The 19748-nt window shown below is 45.2% G+C and overlaps 2 protein-coding genes and 1 long non-coding RNA gene across 4 annotated transcripts in view; 1 reads left to right on the top strand and 2 right to left on the bottom strand.

Annotated features, from left to right (window-relative positions):
- Positions 1–7780: 7780 nt before the first annotated feature.
- HSPA2 (heat shock protein family A (Hsp70) member 2) lies at positions 7781–10342 on the bottom strand. The gene has a single exon (XM_027638178.1). It carries the CDS (start codon positions 10076–10078, stop codon positions 8174–8176), a length of 1905 nt encoding a protein of 634 aa, XP_027493979.1. The 5' UTR covers positions 10079–10342; the 3' UTR covers positions 7781–8173.
- Positions 10343–10572: 230 nt separating this feature from the next.
- Positions 10573–19748, top strand: part of LOC113944730 — a 10224-nt gene continuing 1048 nt past the window's right edge. Inside the window, exons 1-3 of one of the 2 annotated variants that reach the window (XR_003526766.1) lie at positions 10573–11523; positions 11887–12061; positions 16055–16138. This is a non-coding gene — a long non-coding RNA (uncharacterized LOC113944730). Of the gene's footprint in view, positions 11524–11886; positions 13195–16054; positions 16139–19748 lie in introns of both variants that reach the window. The other variant, XR_003526765.1, reaches the window with a different exon arrangement.
- ZBTB1 (zinc finger and BTB domain containing 1) overlaps positions 16170–19748 on the bottom strand; it is a 24586-nt gene continuing 21007 nt past the window's right edge. Inside the window, exon 3 of the mRNA XM_027638177.1 lies at positions 16170–17999. Coding sequence (XP_027493978.1) covers positions 17963–17999 — 37 coding nt within the window. The 3' untranslated portion in view covers positions 16170–17962. The remainder of the gene's footprint in view (positions 18000–19748) is intronic.

Raw genomic sequence — 19748 nt, 5'->3', positions numbered from 1 at the left:
CAGCCATCTCTCTCTTTTTATTTTGACAATCATATTGTGTATGTTGTGTTCCCAGTTGCTATCGCCGGCTGCCAAGTACATATCCACGATTTGGCAGCCAAGTTACATATTTAAGAGGATGAGAGAAGCAGGTTTGGGAACAACCTCAGATTTCATCCATGGCAGTCAGGCAGCACTTATAGAAATAGGCTCAGGGGAAAGGGAGACGTATGGAACTGATGGTTCATCAACTGATTTTTAAAGAGCGGGGCTGTCATCAGCCCCAGAAGACCATCAGCCCACCTTGGCTCCAGTAAAAGTTGTGCTAAAAGAACTGGCAAAAGCAAAGGATGTGTTACAGATACTCAGGGGTATACTCATGTTAGAGTTTGAGGTGCAGGAGGCAGTGGAGACAAACCTTCAGCTGTACTGGAGTTGGGGGAAGATTGTCACAAAAAGATGAGGAGAAACTAAGACTGAGAATTACCTGCATTGAGAACAACTGTGGAAGCAAAGACTGGGACTGAGAGCTAAAGACAGAGCTGGTTAGGCAGATGGGGAATGCCTGGGAGTCAGTGCAGCAGACAGGTAAACTAGGGGAAAACGAAGACAAATCCAGAAAGGATTTTGGAAGGGAGGGACAGAACTGTCTCTGGCCCAGTACAGGGGGTAGGACAGACATCAGTGTTAGAGAGTATAGTCTCTTGTCATAACCCTGAGATGCCTCAGTTACTAGGACAGGAGATTTGGGATACTCAGATGCAGCACAGCATCTGCTGGAGGAGATCAGTTCAGGTATTTCACGAGCTAAGGCTGCAGAGGTGAGCACCAAACATCCTGCCTTGTCCTGATGGCCCAAATAGGTATCAGTCTGGAAAAAAAAAAAAAAATTAAAAGCCTGGCATTGTGTAACAAAGGTGAATAGAGTCAGTTGCATCCATGCTTCAGCCTTCCAAGAGCTGGAAGCTCTAAAATGAGACAGAAGATTACAAGAGATTAAAATGTAATGGTTGAAACGGTGAAAGCTGTGAGAGAAGCTGATTTCCACAAGGACTTCTGTCACAGAATGGCAGGCAAACCACTCCAACCCACATTCAGCCCCAATGTCCATAATTTCGTGCTCTTCTCTTTCTGAGCCAACAGCCTGGCTTCATGGAAGCCTGAAATGCAGGATTTGGTATCCACAGCTGAGACTGAATGGGAAATCTACTTTGAACAGTCCAAGAAGTGCATAACACTAAGCTCTCTGAAGAAAGCAGCTCCTTGGCATTTCCAGTGGAAGACCCCATAATATACATGTGGCATTCGGCTTTTGCTGATTTATCACCACCTTTCTGTGGGAACTATGCACATTTCAGGATTGGAAAGCTATGGATAATGGATAATGTTGCGAAGCACTCAAGATGTGATGGTGATGAGCTCCACAGGCAGCATCCTAAGCAGCAATTCTTCTTTAGAGTTGGGGCTGGACAGCACACAGTAAATAATGCATATGTTGAACCATGAAATACTACTTAGGGCATACACTGCCCATTGTGGGCAATGACTGAGGCAGGTGCCCTGCAGAAGAAAAAAAAGTTAAAAAACCTGTTAGTACATAATTAAAAACTGGGTTATGAGGCATAAGCATAAAGAAAGCAAGAAAAAGGCTTGCTACAATTGTCATAATTCTGAACAACTGACCTTGCATCCTTAATAGGCTTCTTTTAGTGTTGTTTCTTGTGGTGTTTGTGTGTCCATGGGCATCCCAGTAGCTGGAAACACTCAACAGTATGTATATATACCCATTCTTTAGGCATATCTAATGTTTAATTTGGATATCACACCCTGAAAATAAACACATGCATAAACTCAACAAAAATATCACTGACTCACCATCCAGTAATCCACCTCTTCTCTGCCTCTTGTTTCTTCTTGCTGTGTCAAGCCTCTGTCTTCCATACCCACCGTATTAATTTCCTCCTCTTCTCCCAGGGGCAGTTAAATGTCAGCCCTGGTTTCTCTGGGAATATTAGACTCCATGTGTGCTCACTACTGTTTGTATTGGACACACAAGTGCAGAATTCAATTTCACAGTAGCTAATACTGTCCATGACTAGGCCATTTACCTGCCAAGCGCTCTGCCTGCTCATTAAAAACAGGATCATGCCATATGAATGGAATAAATACTGTCCTTAGGCACAATACTGTGAACACTGGTGTGGTCTTTTGCTTCAGATTTGTGTGACATTGAAGCTCCTAATTCCTTATTCTCAGCAATTTGCACTGTTTTCACATATCAACACTGCTGCAATTCAGTGCATTCCTTGGATCACCCAAAACAAGGGGAAGTTAGGTAGCTGCACTGTAACTTCTGGAGAGATGCTGTGTCCACCTGACATCCTCATCTTCCCAGGACACCAGCATCAGCCGTGCCCCAGAATCAGAGCCCTGTGGCCTCACAACTATATCCACAGCAGCAAATTGGCAACGGGTGTCTGAGAGGCACAGGCAAAATTAGCCCTTGAGCCCAGACCAAGGGTCTAAGGGAACTCAGGATGCAACTACTGCCCAGCACCCCTTACAGGCACCTGCTTTTGAAAAGCCAGAAAAACCAGCAGCACATTATTCCACTGAAATCCTCGCGAAATTACTCCCTCTGCATGGTTTTATCAGGTGAGATTACTGAACAGGAGCAGTTGTCAGCCTTTTAAAATTAGGGGGGAAAAAGGTGAAAACTTAATATAGAAGTACTATAAACAAGATCTTCTCTGTTCGATTCTGTGAGCTTTGAAGGAAAATATGGCAGGGAACTTTACTTTTAGTGTATTACAGGGACTTTTTAGCTTATTAGAATTTTTAATTTAGTTATCTCCCACCTGTAGTGGTGGGGGTAGGACTAAGGACTCACTAGCATCAGTTGTCTTTAACCAGGCTGTGTTGGTACATTTGCAAACATGTGAATGAGGTCTGCGGCACGGAAATAAGGAGTCTGCCAAATGAGAAATAAACGTGGTTTTGAAAGATATATGTTTCCATTTTTAGATATAGCCTGTCGAAAAGAAATGCTGCTTTCAGCTATGACATATGGTTTCTAGACTGTCAGAGTCACTGTGCAGCAGCTCTTACAGGGATTGACAGAAAATATTTCACGATGCTTGTCAGTTAATGTAGCAAGGCAACTAAGACCCCTAAATGCATGGGGGGTTCAATAGAGTCCTGCCTGAAGTACACAGCATTGCCACTTCTGGAAGTGTTTTTGTCTCCTTAATCCTGTTCGAAACAGATTTTAATTCCTGACCTGCAGATCATTTGGAGCAATAACATTTTGAACGGCCCCAGCAGTGAGGGTACAGGTGCTGCTAACTGCTACCTAAGCATGGGTAAGGATGACTTTACACTTCTTGGTCCATGATGCAACAGAAATCTGTCAACTTTTGCATAGGCCAACATACAAAAAACAATTCCTGAATGGTGGAAGAAAACATCTTTAGCAATGGAAAAGGAGCACAAATTTCCTGTGCTCTTGATTTTGTTTAAGACTATGAAAGAAAGTGTTGGCTCTCAGAGGGAAATTTCTCCCCTCTCTAAAATTCCTGGTTGGTGCTGTTACTGGGATGACAAGAGGAACCAGCTTGTCTCTGTCTCCACCCTACTGATGCAGGAGAGAGTAAAGGCAAATGGGTCATGGAAGGCTGGATCAGGGGTTTTTAATACTGCTGTTTCATATGTGGAAGTAAAATATGTTGTTGCATCTGGAAATGCTGGCCTGCCCAACTCTATAATCAGCATGCTGCTGCAAGCAAAATCTACTCTAGAGGCAGGTCTATGCTATAGGCTTCTGCCTGCATAAATATGTGGATGAGAGCGGTGGAGAGATGTGATACCTGACCCACATAGGTGTGCTAAAGAGGCTTTACTAGCATAACTTGTTTCGCTGTGGGGTAGGGAGGGGTGATAACTTTCCTGTGATGAACAACTACAGAACATAATTTCGCTGCTGTAAGAGCATCCACATGCTTTGCTGGTTTAATATCAGAGGATTGCCCTGTGCCAAGGTATGGTGTCCCTGACGGAGCAGAGATTAGACCACGGTGCGCTCTCTAAAGGGACACAGAAAGGGAAACTCATGCCAGGCACAGGGCCAGTTAGGAGAAATGAGGAACACCTTTGAAATAAGTAAAGCTTGGAATGCTATTACCTTGCAACACACTGACAGGACTAAAAAAAGGAACTTTAAAATTAGGCACGCATCCTGGGTGTAAGCCTGTGTTATTTAGTGTAAGTGCCAAGACCGGAAATGTGAATTCCCTGAGCATTTTTTCCCTTTCTTCCTGTTCCTCATAAGTATCCACAGGAGTGGCTCACAATAGGGAAGACAAAATTTATGGTGCAGTCCTAAGATCCTTCATCTCCTTCCTTGGCTGCACCCCACAAAGCCCCAAAACCTTCAAGGAGAACCTTTCAAATAAATGACAGGCAGCTCCCGGGAGAAACGCTACCCAGCCTGCAGGGCTCCACACAGTGTCTCCTGAGAGATAAAAGGAAGGTTGCTGGGATGTATTCATTCCTGCCTTTAAGATGGTATCACATGGGATGAGCAGGGCTGCAGCTTGTCTGCTCAGTCCTTCTGCAAAACTTCAAACAGACGCTCCGGAGGCGGCGGGGCAGGGGCTGACTCACCCGGCCGGCTGGGTGGACACAGCCTGTCCAAGCACGTCTCAACTTTCCAGCTCCCCAGTGGGTTGCCCTCAGACAGCTCCCTTGTCCTCAGCTCCCTCCGAGGGCTCTCACATGGCACGTTCTTTTAGTAATGCTTTTGGCTTTGTATTTTTTGGCTCTTCCCTCTCCCCTGCAAAGCGAGGAATTGCAGGGTGACCTGCACCACGCATGGGAGGGGTGGCTTTGCATCACTCCACACCTGGATGCACCGTGAGCAAGGTGCTAAGGCACTTAGGGGGTTTAATTTGGGTGATTAAATTCTCCAGTATTAATGCTACGGGTGTTCCTATATTGGAAACAATACCATCTGAACTCAATCACCAAATATATGGGGCCATCAAAAATTAATACAGCAGCTGCACAAGTGCTAGGAAGTTACAACCACTTTATATTCTTCCTATGGAGTTTGTCTTTCTTGCACAGTCCTGTTTGAGAACAGCAAAGTTCAGAAGCCCAGGCCTCTGATTCTGACAGGAGCAGCTGGCTTTCCCTGTGAGTCAGGACAGTGCAAAGGATGAGAGACGCTGGCTGTGAAAGCAATGAAACTGCAGATTTTAGACAAGATTATTTTCCTGGCTTTGCAAAATTCATTTGAAATGTGTAACTACTCCCCAGAATGACACGTACGCACCAAATGCACCTATGTGCAAATGAGCAGCATTTGGGAAATTAATTTTATTTCTTTAAGAAACTGCAGGGGGGTGGAAATACAGACCCATTGGAGGCAGTGGGAAGTTTCCACTAACAGGATCAGAGTTCACTCCATGGTAACTACACTATACTGAAAATCAACTCAAAGTTCTTCTTTGTTTTATAAACTAAGTGAATGAATGCAAGGAATCCAGTTCTGAGCCCTACACGTTTTCTGCTTCTTGCATTGTGGGGGGGGGGGGTTGTTCACATACTTGAAAGGCTACGTTGTGCCTCAAGACTTCAAATCTCTTCCCAAGCATGTAAGTCAGCAGAAGTTTCCAATCCTTTACATACCCCACATGCAGTCTAGGTGTGTCCAACCAAAAAATATCCCTTTTGTACGGAAAAAAAAAAAATTATCCCAGTGTTACCCTGTTCTTGTCCTCAGCCCTTGGGGTACTTAAACCATTTGGACAGGGACTCCACTTCTGTGCTCTGTTTTCCCTGCCTGCCCCACTGCTGAAACAGGCACAGGGCAGCAGTGGCCAAGGTGAGGGGAAGGACAGACGACAGCACAGGTGTGTGACAAACTGCTGTGCACATTTAGCTACATTAGCCCTGCAGTACACTTAAATAACAAAAAATTGTGTTTAATAACTGAGAAGCGACGCTGAGGAATGCAAAGCAAGGGCTGAAAAGTAAAGGAAACTATGCAGCAAGGGCAATTACCAGTTGGTTAATAGAAAAAATAGTTAACCTGCATTTACAATGAAAATGGGCACCACCTATTTCTTATTGTCATCCCAGGGTAGTGGGATTTCAGTTAAGAAAAAGTGTATCTGACAGAGTATTACATTTTGCAGCAACAACTTTTCACCTATAGATAACCTAGTCCTATTCATAAACATATTTATTTACTAGTTTCTAGGAAAAAAAAAAAGTCACAGTATCTTCTCATTTTCAGGGGTCCTTTTTATGTCACAGCCTGGAAATCAAGAGGTTGACTGCCAGGAAAATGCTGTGTACCTGAACACCAAGACCACCCAGCCTGACTGAAGCCTTCGGAGATGTCACTGAAGCCCTCAGCAGGTGCTGAAGTTGCTGCAATTGACTTCTCCAATCTCACTGTGATGGCACTGCCATTTACCTACGGACCATTCAATAAACCTGAAGTGGTTTTGAATCATTTGCAACAACAGCTGATCAAACAAGCTTTTTACAAGCCTCGCATTCACCCCACTACGACTGTAACCCCCATTTGTAGCCGGTGAAGAGAAAATCCACAGACAGCGCCCTGAAAAAAGAGCTGAGAGAAATCCACATAGTAAACCAGAGTCTTACACGTGTGCTGATGATTAAATACTGAACAAGTTTATTTTTTGTCTGCCTTCTTGTCACAGAATACTTTTTATAGATTTTCTTTTTAAAATATACATCACCTACAAGTTTAAGGAATCAAGAGTCCTAAAAGCTCCTGGCAACAGGGAGGGCTGGCAGGGCAGCACCCACCGTGGTTCCCGGGACACCAACACTCCCACATACAAACGAGCAACAAACCAAAACACGGCGGCCAATTCCCTCCAGCTGCCCACGGCTCCGCAGTTTTTTCCCTTAAAGGACAAGCCAGCCCGAAATGTGCGTGCCATCAGGATCCTCCATGAGAGCGCATTAACTCGCAGCGCCTCGGACTCTGAAACGCTGCCTGCGGAGGTTTTTTTTTGCTTTCCTAAACAAATGAACGGCTCTGCAGACAGTTTGCAGCAAAGTCAGACAAGTTTAACTACTACAAATTTTGCCTATTCTATTAAGTCCAGCATACCGGCTCCTTACTCAGCACTCCCAGCGCTGGGGGTGCCCTCGCCAGCTTAACTTTTGATTGTCTTAAAGAGAGGGGAAAAACACGTTCAGTAAAGTATTGAAAGCTCAGCGTGCAGACAAGCAACCCAAGAATATCTCAGCACTTTGTACAGCTGCCCACAAACCGGTCTCTATTTTATCGAGCCCCACCACCTGCCGAGCAGGACTATTTCTGTTGTCCTCGTTTCCCCGCTGTTCTCCCCCAGCCACACGCACGCAACCAACATTCCCATGCCGGGCGCTCCAGCCCCAGACATCAGTTGCGGGGAAGAGCAGGTCCTGCCCAAAACCAGCGCCCGCACCTCTGGGGAACTTTTCCCTGCCGTGGCAGTGCTGGGGACCACTCTCCCACTGCCCCAGCCGCAGGGTTTGGGGGCTGTGACACCAGCACCCCCTCTCCAGCTCCCAGTCCAGTCTGGGTTCCCCTCGGGAAGCCCCCGTGCTCTCTCCCACTGCCCCTCCGGAGCCAAACGTCTCCCTGCTCCACTGCCACCACCCTCGTCACCCCAGCAGGGCAGGTCCCAGGAGCCACAGACACTGCCAGGAAAGTTTTTCCTCATCTGCCCCCCCATCCCCTCTGACTACTACCCCTTCACAGAGAGGAGAAAGATTTATGCTTTAAATACATTTTATTTATAACCAAAATTTCCAGAAACCGAATTTGGCATTTTCTCTTTTAATCTTTTGTAAAGATTTTCATGCATAACTTGAAACTTGTCAACTGCAACAATCGAGTGGTAACTTTAAGAACAGAGACAGAGACAAACATCCAGAGTACAAACAGCTGTATCTGAATTAACAAAACTTGTCTATTACTAACCTTATAAAGCAGGACGTGCCTTCCCTCTTATCAAAACCAAGCTGACAGATCTGCCTTTATACACACCCAACAGAATAAACTCTGTTATCGGCAAGGACGTTTTCCTTAAACGTTAGAAAAAAAAAAAAAACAAAGCAAAGAATGGAGCAACTGTCCATAAACCAGTCTGTGCTTCAGTCTTCTTTAATCTACTTCTTCGATGGTGGGGCCACCGGAGCCGCCCGCCCCGGCCCCTCCATCTCCCCGGTACAATTTTGTGACGATCGGGTTGCAGAGTTTCTCCAGCTCTTTCTGCTTGTGCTCGTACTCCTCCTTCTCAGCCATCTGGTTGCGGTCGAGCCAAGAGACCACCTCCTTGCACTTGTCGAGCACCTTCTGCTTGTCCTGGTCACTGATCTTTCCCTTCAGTTTTTCGTCCTCCACCGTCTGCTTCATGTTGTAAGTGTAGGACTCCAGGGAGTTCTTGGCTGCCACCCGATCTCTGTTTGCTTCATCCTCTGCCTTGTACTTTTCTGCCTCTTGCACCATGCGGTCGATGTCATCCTTGCTGAGGCGACCCTTGTCGTTGGTGATGGTGATCTTGTTCTCCTTCCCCGTGCTCTTGTCCACGGCGCTGACGTTCAGGATACCATTGGCGTCGATGTCAAAAGTGACCTCAATCTGGGGCACTCCTCGGGGAGCTGGGGGGATGCCTGTGAGGTCAAACTTGCCCAGTAAGTTGTTATCCTTCGTCATGGCCCTCTCACCCTCATACACCTGGACAAGGACGCTGCTCTGGTTGTCCGAGTAGGTGGTGAAGGTCTGAGTTTGTTTGGTGGGGATGGTGGTGTTGCGCTTGATGAGAGCAGTCATCACTCCTCCAGCTGTCTCGATGCCCAGGGACAGAGGGGTGACATCCAACAGCAGCAGATCCTGCACGTTCTCAGACTTGTCTCCCATCAGGATAGCTGCCTGCACAGCAGCACCGTAAGCCACAGCCTCATCGGGGTTGATGCTCTTGTTGAGCTCTTTGCCATTGAAGAAGTCCTGTAGCAGCTTCTGGATCTTGGGGATACGAGTAGAGCCACCGACCAGCACAATCTCCTGGATCTGGCCCTTGTCGAGCTTGGCATCACGCAGAGCCTTCTCCACCGGCTCCAGAGTGCCACGGAAGAGATCAGCATTGAGCTCCTCGAAGCGGGCACGAGTGATGGAGGTGTAGAAGTCAATGCCCTCAAAAAGGGAGTCAATCTCAATGCTGGCCTGCGTGGAGGAGCTGAGGGTGCGCTTGGCCCTCTCACAAGCCGTGCGCAGCCGCCTCACCGCCCGTTTGTTGCCAGCGATGTCGCGCTTGTGCTTGCGCTTGAACTCTTCCACAAAGTGGTTCACCATACGGTTGTCAAAGTCCTCCCCACCCAGGTGGGTGTCACCAGCCGTGGACTTCACCTCAAAGATCCCATCCTCGATAGTAAGGATGGACACATCAAAAGTGCCCCCTCCCAGGTCGAAGATGAGCACATTCTTTTCTCCGGCCCGGGTTCCTTTCTTGTCCAGGCCATAGGCGATAGCAGCTGCCGTGGGCTCATTGATGATGCGCATCACATTGAGGCCAGTGATGGTGCCAGCATCCTTGGTGGCCTGGCGCTGGGAGTCATTGAAGTATGCCGGCACCGTGATCACAGCGTTCTGCACCTTGCGCCCCAGGTAGGCCTCAGCAATCTCCTTCATCTTGGTGAGCACCATGGAGCTGATCTCCTCTGGGAAGAAAGTCTTCATCTCCCCCTTGTACTCCACCTGCACCTTGGGCTTGCCGCCCTCATTCACCACACGGAAGGGCCAGTGCTTCATGTCTGACTGCACTGTGGGGTCATCATACTTGCGGCCGATGAGGCGCTTGGCATCGAAGATTGTGTTGGTGGGGTTCATCGCCACCTGATTCTTGGCAGCATCGCCGATGAGCCTCTCGGTGTCAGTGAACGCCACATAGCTGGGTGTGGTGCGGTTGCCCTGGTCGTTGGCAATGATCTCCACCTTGCCATGCTGGAATACGCCCACGCAGGAGTACGTGGTGCCCAGGTCGATGCCGATGGCCGGCCCTTTGGCAGACATGGTGTCGGTTCTCTGTGCGCTGCTGCCTCGTCTATGCCTCCCCCGCCCGCTCCCGCTGCCGCCGCGGCGCGATATGCCCAGCCCGCGCCGCCACCGCTCCTTTTATGCCCGCCGCCGCCGCTTCTGGAACCTGCCAGAACCCTGACGGCCAATCCGGACGCCTCGAGAGCCACTCGTCGGCCAATCGTCCCCGCGGTCCGCCGGGCAGCGCCCGCCCCCCGCCTCCCGGCGAATCAGAGACGCGAGCGCGTGCCCCCCCGGCCCCGGCCCCTCCCCGCGGCCGCGATTCTTCCGGGTTTTTCTTGTGCGCCACAGCCCTCGGCCAATCACCGCCCGTTCTGCGTGCTCGCCCCGCCCCCGCCGCGCGCTTCTGCTGGAAAGTTCCAGCGGGGGGCTTACGTCATGCCGAAGATTGACAGCGGCGCTGCCCAATGGCGGGGCGGGGGCCGGGCTGGGTGGCCGCTTCGCTCCGCCCGGTCGGACCCGCCGGGCGCGGGGGCTGCGGGTTCGTGCCCGCTGCCGCCGCCCGCTGCTTGTCATTCCTGAGTGCTCAGCGCCGGCGCTGGGGAATTTACCCTTATTTGGTCGCTGGGCGACACAAATTCCGCCCTCTCCCCCTCCCTCCCATACGCACTCTCCTTCAGCCTCGCCCCGCTTGTGTTAGGGCTGAACGGCCGCCCCCCCCCGGGTGCGGAGACCCCCGAACTGTCATGGCGGAACGTCCCCTACACAAACACACACGCTCCGCGCCCTCCCTCCGTGGCTGAGGGAAAGTCCCGCCGAGCCCCTTTTTAGCCCTATTTCGGCCGAACTTGGGCTGACACTCCCCGGTCTCCGCGGGGACAGCGGGGCCGGTTTGTCCCCGAGCCAAGGGAGCCTCTTGTTGCTGCTGAGGGGCTGCTGCGGGAGGGTACCTGAGGGCAGGGAATGGCACCGGGCTGTCCCCTCCTGTCCCAGCACCACAACTCAGGGAATGGCACCGGGCTGGTCTATCCCGGCATCAGAACTCAGGGTGTAACCCACAGCTCTCCCCTGCTGTCCTGGCACCAGAACTCAGGGAATGGCACCAGTGCGGGATTTGGGGGCCCTGTTGCTGCGTGTTCCTGCGCGGTGACCATTCTTGAAGCGCCTCTAAATTCTTGTCTGTTGTGCTAATGTGAGATGTCGTCACGCCTACGTTTAGCAAAAGCTGTGGAGCTATTAACTCGGAGCTAGGAAAGTGCCTTGATGAAAATATATTAAACATGAAAACCTGCTGTGGTTTCTCCAAATTATTCCTCCTTGCTTTGAGACAAACACTGAAAAATATTCCACTTGTAGTAAGGAGGGCAAAACACCATCCTGAGACCTTTCTTTTTTTTTTCAGGGAGTCTTAGTGAGCTGCTCCTTTTCAGTAGCTGCTTTATAAGTGTTACTAAAAGTTTGCTGCCCTTAGACTTTACAAGGTACATGAGAGAAGGATTAAATTTGCTGTATGATTAAATCATCTTTCATTAGCTTTGTCCCTGGCCCTCAGCACTGTGCTGTAGCAGGCCTTGCAGAAAATATATTACAGCTTTTCCCAGAGTGATCTGTACTCACACAATTGTTACAGGCACTGGAACTCCTGATCAAAAACATCCTTGTTTCCATTAGTGTGTTTTTCAAAGCCTTTTTATAAGAAATGAGGGCTCCACCTCCTTTGTGTATTGTGTGTATGTATTTTTGAGGTGGAAGAGCCTCAGTTTCTGACCATAAATATCGTACGTGCTTAAATAACTATTATTCTTCCACAGATCCTGGTCTTTTTTTTTTTTTTTTCCACACAGGTTCTGACGTTAGAGAAATCCGAAAGAAGTCAATGGAAAATGGAAACCATCGGCTGTCCCCACCTCCGAGAGGAGCTGCTCTGTATATACTATGTGCATATTTCTTTGATGGGAAGGTGTCGGTTTCTCTTGTAGTTAGACCAGTGACTGATTCATCCCTGAACCATCTCTTCCTGTAATTCACTGTTACTTCATTCAGTTGATTGTATTATATGGAGCAGGGAGAAATGCCAGGGCAATACAAAGAGCGGAGGTTGATAAATTCCATTTCAGCTGAAAAGTTTATGTTGTTTATTATTTGTATCCTTGTGAGGACTGTCCCTTAGGAACACTAGTAATGCACAAGAACCCTGTTTTGATAGCTGCAGTACAAACTCAGACCTTGCTATTTCAGAGCAAAAACAGGATTCCTGCCCCAAAAACATGTGTACAGAAACAAAAGATGGAAAGAACAAATGGAGAAAGAAATAACACAACAATATTGATTAGCACAATATGCAGTCTTTGCAGCAAAATTAGTTGGAAGTGTCATTTAAGTATAGCTGTAATCTAACAGGTTTTATCAGATTTAGAAGTGACATTTCATTAATTTGGCCTAAAGCTTTTACCTATGCTTTATTAGCCCAGGCACAAAATATGAGCTCCAGACAATACTTGTTTGGGGTTTCCTTAGCCCAATAACTAGTCTGGCCCTGATATGGTTGTGCTGATACTCAAATGTGCTGATAACCTGCTAAAGAGATGTTTCCAGAGACTGGATTGCTGCTCACCCTGAGAGCATTTTCTCGGTCCTGTTCATTTCATCACTTTAATTGTTTTGTTATAGAAATTTTATGGAAAAGATCTTGAAGGAATGTATGAACACACCAGTTTAATGCCAATGGTGTAAATGAGACACTTCTGGCCATTCTCAGGAAAAATCCAAAGGTCTGTGGACTCAGACTACCAAATATATCATTCAGCCTGTTGCAGAAGTATTTCTTTTCCAGCTGAGTATGCAGGTGCTGTTTTCTTCTTACACAATGATATGTCTAGGTCTGAGCTGTTTTTTAAGCCTTCGTTCCTAATCAGAAGTTCACGTGATGTTCTTCCACTGTCTCTTACTGATGTCCTTAGAGAAAGTCCCGTCTAACGAGAGGGAGCAACCTCTAAAACCTTATTAGACTTATTCTCTCTTCTCAGCAGAGCTATTACCAGCCTGCTTTTTGTCAGCAGTTTGTGAACCAACTCATCCATGCAGTCATCCTCTCATATGGGAAGAGACACATGATTCTCTTTTATGTTGCTTCATATGCAGTCATGCTACAGGTGAGCCAAACCGACTGGTTCGGAAATTAAAGAGTGAGCTTTATGGGGAGGACTTCAGCACAAGTCTGATTTTCGCTTTAAAAAAACAATTGCTGTTATTCCCCCATCCTGAATCTGTGAGCCTTAACTTCCAGAAAAGCAAGTCAGCACCTCTGGAAGTGGCAGGTGCCTTTCTGATCCATTAATTTGTGTTTAGGGTCAATAAAGCACCCCTGTCTCCTGTTTGGCAGCGCTATGTAATACGCTGTAGGCTATTCTCCATTACACCACCCAACCAGAAATGAAGATGATGTGTAGATTTCTTCAGTGAAGCAAGAGCTCAGTATCTGGAGCAGAACTGAGAACTCAACCCTTATCTTTATCTTGATAAAGGGAAAATTTTTCCCCACGTGTTTCATAAGGCAGTGGAGTATAAGAATAGGACTGAACCCAAGTTACAGTTCAATCAGACATCAGCCACACGGATCGTTACAATAAAGTTGAAATGGTCTGTTCAGGTGTGACAGTCAGAAGATCTTGGACCTTAAATTCTGATATCCATTTCCCTCGTATCCATTTCTCTAGAAAAACTATCCAGAAAATTGCATAAGTCAGATTGTATTGGTGAAAATGAATTATTTTATAATACAGCAATCAGTTCAGAAAAGTCTAAGCAACTGCTGTTCTAAGAATGAATAATACTTTGTCATAATACCTTTTCATCACTGAAATTCTTCATCTCACTTATATTTGCAAATGTATGTATACTACTTGGAATTCAGACAAGAACTACCGGTGTATAAAATGACAAGGTTCTTCTGACAAGGTGTTGCATTAAAAATCATATTTACGTGGGGGGAACTATGTAACTTATCTTGTATTTATGTACCTTCAGGTTTTGTGTGCAGCTGCTCCTTGTTAATTTAAAAGGCAGCCACAAGACATGATCTTTCTTAAATAAGTGTTCCTTTGTTTTTGTGAATAACAAACAGAGTTCTCCAAATCTCTATAACATGTTTTTGGCAAATTACGCAAATGCATGATTAGTACTATGGAAGTATTCAGAAGAGCAGAATATAGGGCACTGTAATTTCGTACTGCCAAACCAGGAGTTCAAAAATCATGAGTCAGATATCTGAAAATTATAAACCTAGTTTAAAATTATGAGCTTAAAAAACATATGTGGCTTTGTTCACCTTCTGGCTTGTTAATCTTTAGCATATGTTCAGATTACACTTTTAGGATTTTCCATGTAATTGGCAGATCTAATTTTTTTTTAATACATAAAATAGCTGATTACACCATCTCACAACTGAAACCAGGCTGCCGCAGGTTGATTAGACTCAATAAAATCATGGAAGTTGTCAACACTGATTAAACTACTGCTTGATGTTTCAAGGAATAATTATTTTATAATTAAGTGGTTTTAAAGCGCATTTATTTACACAGACTTCTGACAGTTTGCTGAGGCATGATTAAAAGCTGAGGTTAGTATCACTAGTGCTAACTAGATAAACTGGTGTGCTGTGCATTTAAGAGAGTCAGTTCTTTATTCTTTCCTGTAACTGCAGTCTCCTTTTCTTGCAGTCAGTGCCAGCTCTACTGACAGTCATAACCAAGTGATTTTAAAGCAGAAAGTTTGCAAGTAATCACAGAATCAGATCAGAAAAGGACCTCAATAGGTCACTTAGTCTCATTTTGTGTTTAACCAAAATCTCCTTTCTTGCAATTTAAGGCAATTATTTTTATTCATATTGACTGTGGATATGAGAAACAGTTGTGCTGTTTTTCTTTGCAACCAGCTTTTACATATATGAAAATCACTGTGTTTTCCCTCCACCATCTCTTCTGTAAAATTACTTAAAATCATTCAGCCTGTGCTCAGGAAAGAAAAGTTTTCTGTTTTCAGACATTCATTGCTTTCTTCTGGATTCTCTGCATGCACCCTGTATCTTAGTTTTCAAGTGCTATGATCAAAACTGGAGACATCACCAGCTCATGCCTTTGTGGTTCTGAAGGAGCAGATTTATACCCCAGTTTAGACATTTCAGCTTTCACCTTTTTTTTTGCAACAGCAGGATGCTGCAGACTCATTTTCAGACTCATTTTCAGAATTGATTGAGAATAACCCGTCAATTCTTTTCCAGGGAAATCGAGAAGGTAGATTTAGTTTGGATGTAAGGAAGAAATTCTTCACTATGAGGGTTGGGGAGGCCCTGGCACAAGTCACCCAGAGAAGCTCTGGCTGCCCCATCCCTGGAAGTGTTCAAGGCCAGGTTGGATGGGGCTCTAATCAACCTGGTCTAGTGGAAGGTGTCCCTGCCCGTGGCAGGGGGTCATTAAGGTCTCTTCCAACCCAAACTATTCTGTGATTCTATGCAATTAAGGCCCTGTTCCTTTACTTGCACGTCTTATAATTTCAGCTTGCACTTGTTCCTATTAAATAGTATCTTACGTTTTCAGATCACTAGGATTATTTTGAATTCTAATCTTATCTTTTAATGTACTTGAATTCTGCTTGGTCTTGTTGGAAGATATTAAAAGGATACTCTATATAGTCCAGGAGGGGAATAAATGAAACTGAGAATTTTATCTAGAACTGCTGTGATAGGGTTAAAACAATAATTGTTGGCAGTAACTGTAAAACTAAAAAATGATGATAAATCTTAAACAAGGGAAACAGTGTACTGTAAACACAAAGACCAATACTTCATACTCAGAGATCATTACAGTGGGATTAATCTCTCAGATTTACTTAAACGCTTAGTGTGAAGAATTTTCATAATAACTGAGCTGTAGCAGGGCTATAAATTTTTCTTATTTTTTTATTCCTACGATTATTTGATTTTTTATTCATCTCCGTTTTCCCTCTTGTCATTAGCAGGTGAATGGGAAAAACACAGGAGCAGATGAAGCAGGTGGTAACTGGAACTTCACTCTGTTGCCAGGACTGTTATAAACTCAGGTATAAGATGGAATTAAATGAGAATAATAAGCAGATTTGTAAGATTATTTTATTAAAGATACTGTAGCAAAGCACAGAATAAGCTTTAAAGATTATGAAAACTAACTTGGAATGTCTTTACTGATACTCTACATAGACTACAAGTAATTGCTGAGTTACAGAAGAGTCACAGCCTGTTCTAGGTGTCCTACACTTTGTATACTGTTGAAGGCCTATCTTTAGGTGGTGCTATAATATTCCTTTCTCTCCTCTGCTTCGTGGTGGTCCTACCATGCAGGTCCTTCCTGTTCTCTATGGAAAGGACATCCCATTTTCATTTAGATTTCCCAGCTATACTGTGCCTTCTCCCTACAGAGTCCCCAATGGTATCTGGCTTTGCCCAGATATTCAGTCTTCCCCTTTGCTCCATAAAGCCACTAGGACAGAAGTGTCAGCATTCCAATACTGCACTGAAGGCTTTTAAAATGCCTATATTAATGTTTAAGATGTTATGTGTTAATAGAGCTGATGCCTTCAACATCTTTGGGGGCTATGTAATTAGATTAAGCAACCACATTCAAAGATACCTGAACATCTTTTCTTGCATTTGTGTAGCAACTTTATAAACTATAAAAGAGTAAATCAAGCACAGACACATGCCCTATACAAGCTGCAATACAGACAATATTGTACACACTTTGTAACAACAGTAATGAAAATGATGCCAAATATAAATAAAATTATAGACAGACTCTTCTTGAGATAACAGTTATAGTGAACAATGAAACATCCTTTTATAACCATGAGTAGAATTAATAAGATGCGTAACTACAGCAGAATATAATCAGCATGTTTAGTCTGCTTACATGTCTTAATTTGATCCACTGTTGTTTGGGGGAAGCAAAAGAAATTAATATTTTTTCTAATCCATGCTTGCCCTAATTTGAAACATTTACTGCCTTAGTGGTCTTTTCGTTAGGTTTGGGGGTTTTTTCCCCCATTAATTTAGCTGGAAACATTAGGATTCTTAAGATGTTCAAATCTGAACATGAATGCCTGATTCTCCTCTTCAAGCCAGCTTTTGCAAGGCTTAGATGCAGAACACCCTGTGCCCTGTGAAGATTATTTCACATTTATTCATCTCCTTGTTGGTAAAAACTTTTCACCATTCTTGTAATAAGACCAGAGCACCATTTCTTTACTTTCCACATACAAGCACTGTGCTGCGTGGAAGGTCCTCTTCAGCTTGCAAATGATGATCATGGCAGCAGGGGGAATCAGGTCAGCTGGATCTCTCTCACCATCCTGTCCTTCCTCAGGGCCCCTCTGTCCTCAGTTTTTAAGATTTTTTTTCACCTTGTACTCTTTTCTTTTTCTCTTTTTTTTTTTTTTTTTAACACTTGATAGTTTAGCATTGTACATGAGTATACACTTGTAATGTTTAAACTAAAAAATCTAAACAGTTTTTGACAGCAGCTCTAAGAAGCCTCATTTCAGAAAAGGAGCACTCCAGCACATGAATAGCAAATTCTGCAAACTCATTTCAGTGCAGCCCTGAACACCTGGCATCTGCCTGTTTTGGCTGTCTGCTCCAGGAAAGACCAAATTTGTTTGTAACAGGTGTAAATAAGAGTCACAAGGAAGTAAGTTTTATAATACAGAGAAGAGTCCAAAACAACTTTTACTGCATGTTCTAATTTGACTGCTTTGGTGCCTTTTGCGACTGCTGCAGTGTGTCAAAAAAGCAAAGGTGGTGCCAATTCAGATCTGGCACACGTGGTTCTGAGTTTTATGAAATCTTTTGACGACCAGTTCTTCCTCATGTCTTCTTCAAACCTGGTTCTCTCAGTTGTTCAGAAGCTTAGAAGTCCCTATTTCACTACTGCCATGCAGAAAAGAAATGCAAGAAAAATATTAAAAGTCAGAAGCCCGCACTGCAGTACTGTATTTGCTAGCACGATGTGGTCCCTCCCACCTCACCATGTGTGGTTTTACTCTAAATACCCATCCTTCAGTTATATTCAGAGCACCCACCACAGTCAGGAGCTCTTTTTAAATGCCATACAGTTCATTTCCTTCAACCCCTACCCCACCAAAACACAGCCTTAAACAATGTTGTGATATTGTTTCAGGAACTTGTTTCTTTCTCCTTTGCCTTCCATTTTCAAAACAGCTAAAGATTTGCTGAAGAAAACCTTCACTTCCCAAACCTCACAGAAGTTATTTTTGATACTGTGTGTGTTACTTTCCAGCAGTGGTTTATGGCTTGGCTTAGTGGATGCTCAAAAAAATTGCAAGAGTGCAATTTCCCTTAAGCTTGAACTTCTCATAGCTTGGAACGTGCTCACTCTGGAATACTTCTTACTGCTTCATATTTGCTTTTATTTTTGGTTGTGGGGTTTTTTTCCCTTGCCTAACTGCTATGTATTTACTTAGCCCCCTTCCTCAAATTCTTATTTTAGGTTAAAAGCAGATAAATTATACAAGTATTTAAAATTTCTGTCCCTTTTGACCAAAATATTTTATGACAAATACGAGCAGCTTTGTATCCGATACGAACAATCAAGAAATTGGAAATGCATGAATGTAACTTTTGAGGACATGGGGGTTTTTTTGGTACGCTTTTTTTCTGTGGATATGTAAATCACATTGTACAAAGTACACGACTGTTCCACTTCTAATTTACACCTGATGTTTCTATGCACACTGTGGCACTCCTGGACCAAGTGGTTATGTCTACACTGCAGAGCAGGGCAGGCTTCAAGGCTGCACATGAAGCCAGGTTTATCGGCTCTCTGCATTACTTACCTGCCAGAGCATCCTCAAGGCCAGCTCAGGGCTGAATTTCCTGGCACACCTTTGAGGGGAGTGGTGCTCCACACTTGGTGTGCACTGCAGGGAGCCCCGTGTGACACATGGCCAGGCCCTCACCCACAGCATGTGCCAGGCCCAGGCTGCTCTGTGTGTTCTACTGCCCTCTGTGCCATGTCACACACTTGGTGGTGGGCAAAAAAGCAAACTGGGACAAAAGGCTTTTGTTTCCTGCCATGAGGGTGATGTCAACGGGGGAAGCAGGCCTTGGGCAAACTACTACTGTCAAAGTACTGCTGGTTCTGGTGGCAAATCCATTTGTCTACCTAACACGTTCTTAAAATCTTGGAGGGGAATTCACTGGACCGATGCTGTTATCGCAAAGTAGCTCTTATATAACTTGCTCAAAAGCCAGGAAGTACCTCTTTTCTCTGTAAACTAACAAAGGAGAAAAGCCATTCTAACTACAGTATGCATGTGAGCATTATTTTTGCCCGGGCAAACATCAGTGTTTAGCATTGCTGTTTATTAGGATGCCAGCCTGCCATTTTGCAGTCAAAGATCTCTGTTACTTGCAGATCACACACAGCTCACGCACACAACTGAACTTCATTACACCACCACCCTCAGACACATTGACTGTGCTGTGTGGGACCACCTCTGAGTGCAGGAAGGTGGGCTGACTGTGAATATTAAATATTTTTCCAATGAGACTGCAAAATACTGCTAATCAGTGCCAACTGCGGTGGGGTGGGGTGGTGAGCACACAGAGCTGCTGGCACTGCCGACAGCTTGCAGCCCACAGCAAGACAGATTAGAG

This window comes from Corapipo altera, unplaced genomic scaffold (assembly GCF_003945725.1).
Source record: "Corapipo altera isolate COAL_440 unplaced genomic scaffold, ASM394572v1 23, whole genome shotgun sequence".
NCBI lineage: Eukaryota > Metazoa > Chordata > Aves > Passeriformes > Pipridae > Corapipo > Corapipo altera.
This window is presented reverse-complemented; position numbering and strand designations above follow the sequence as displayed.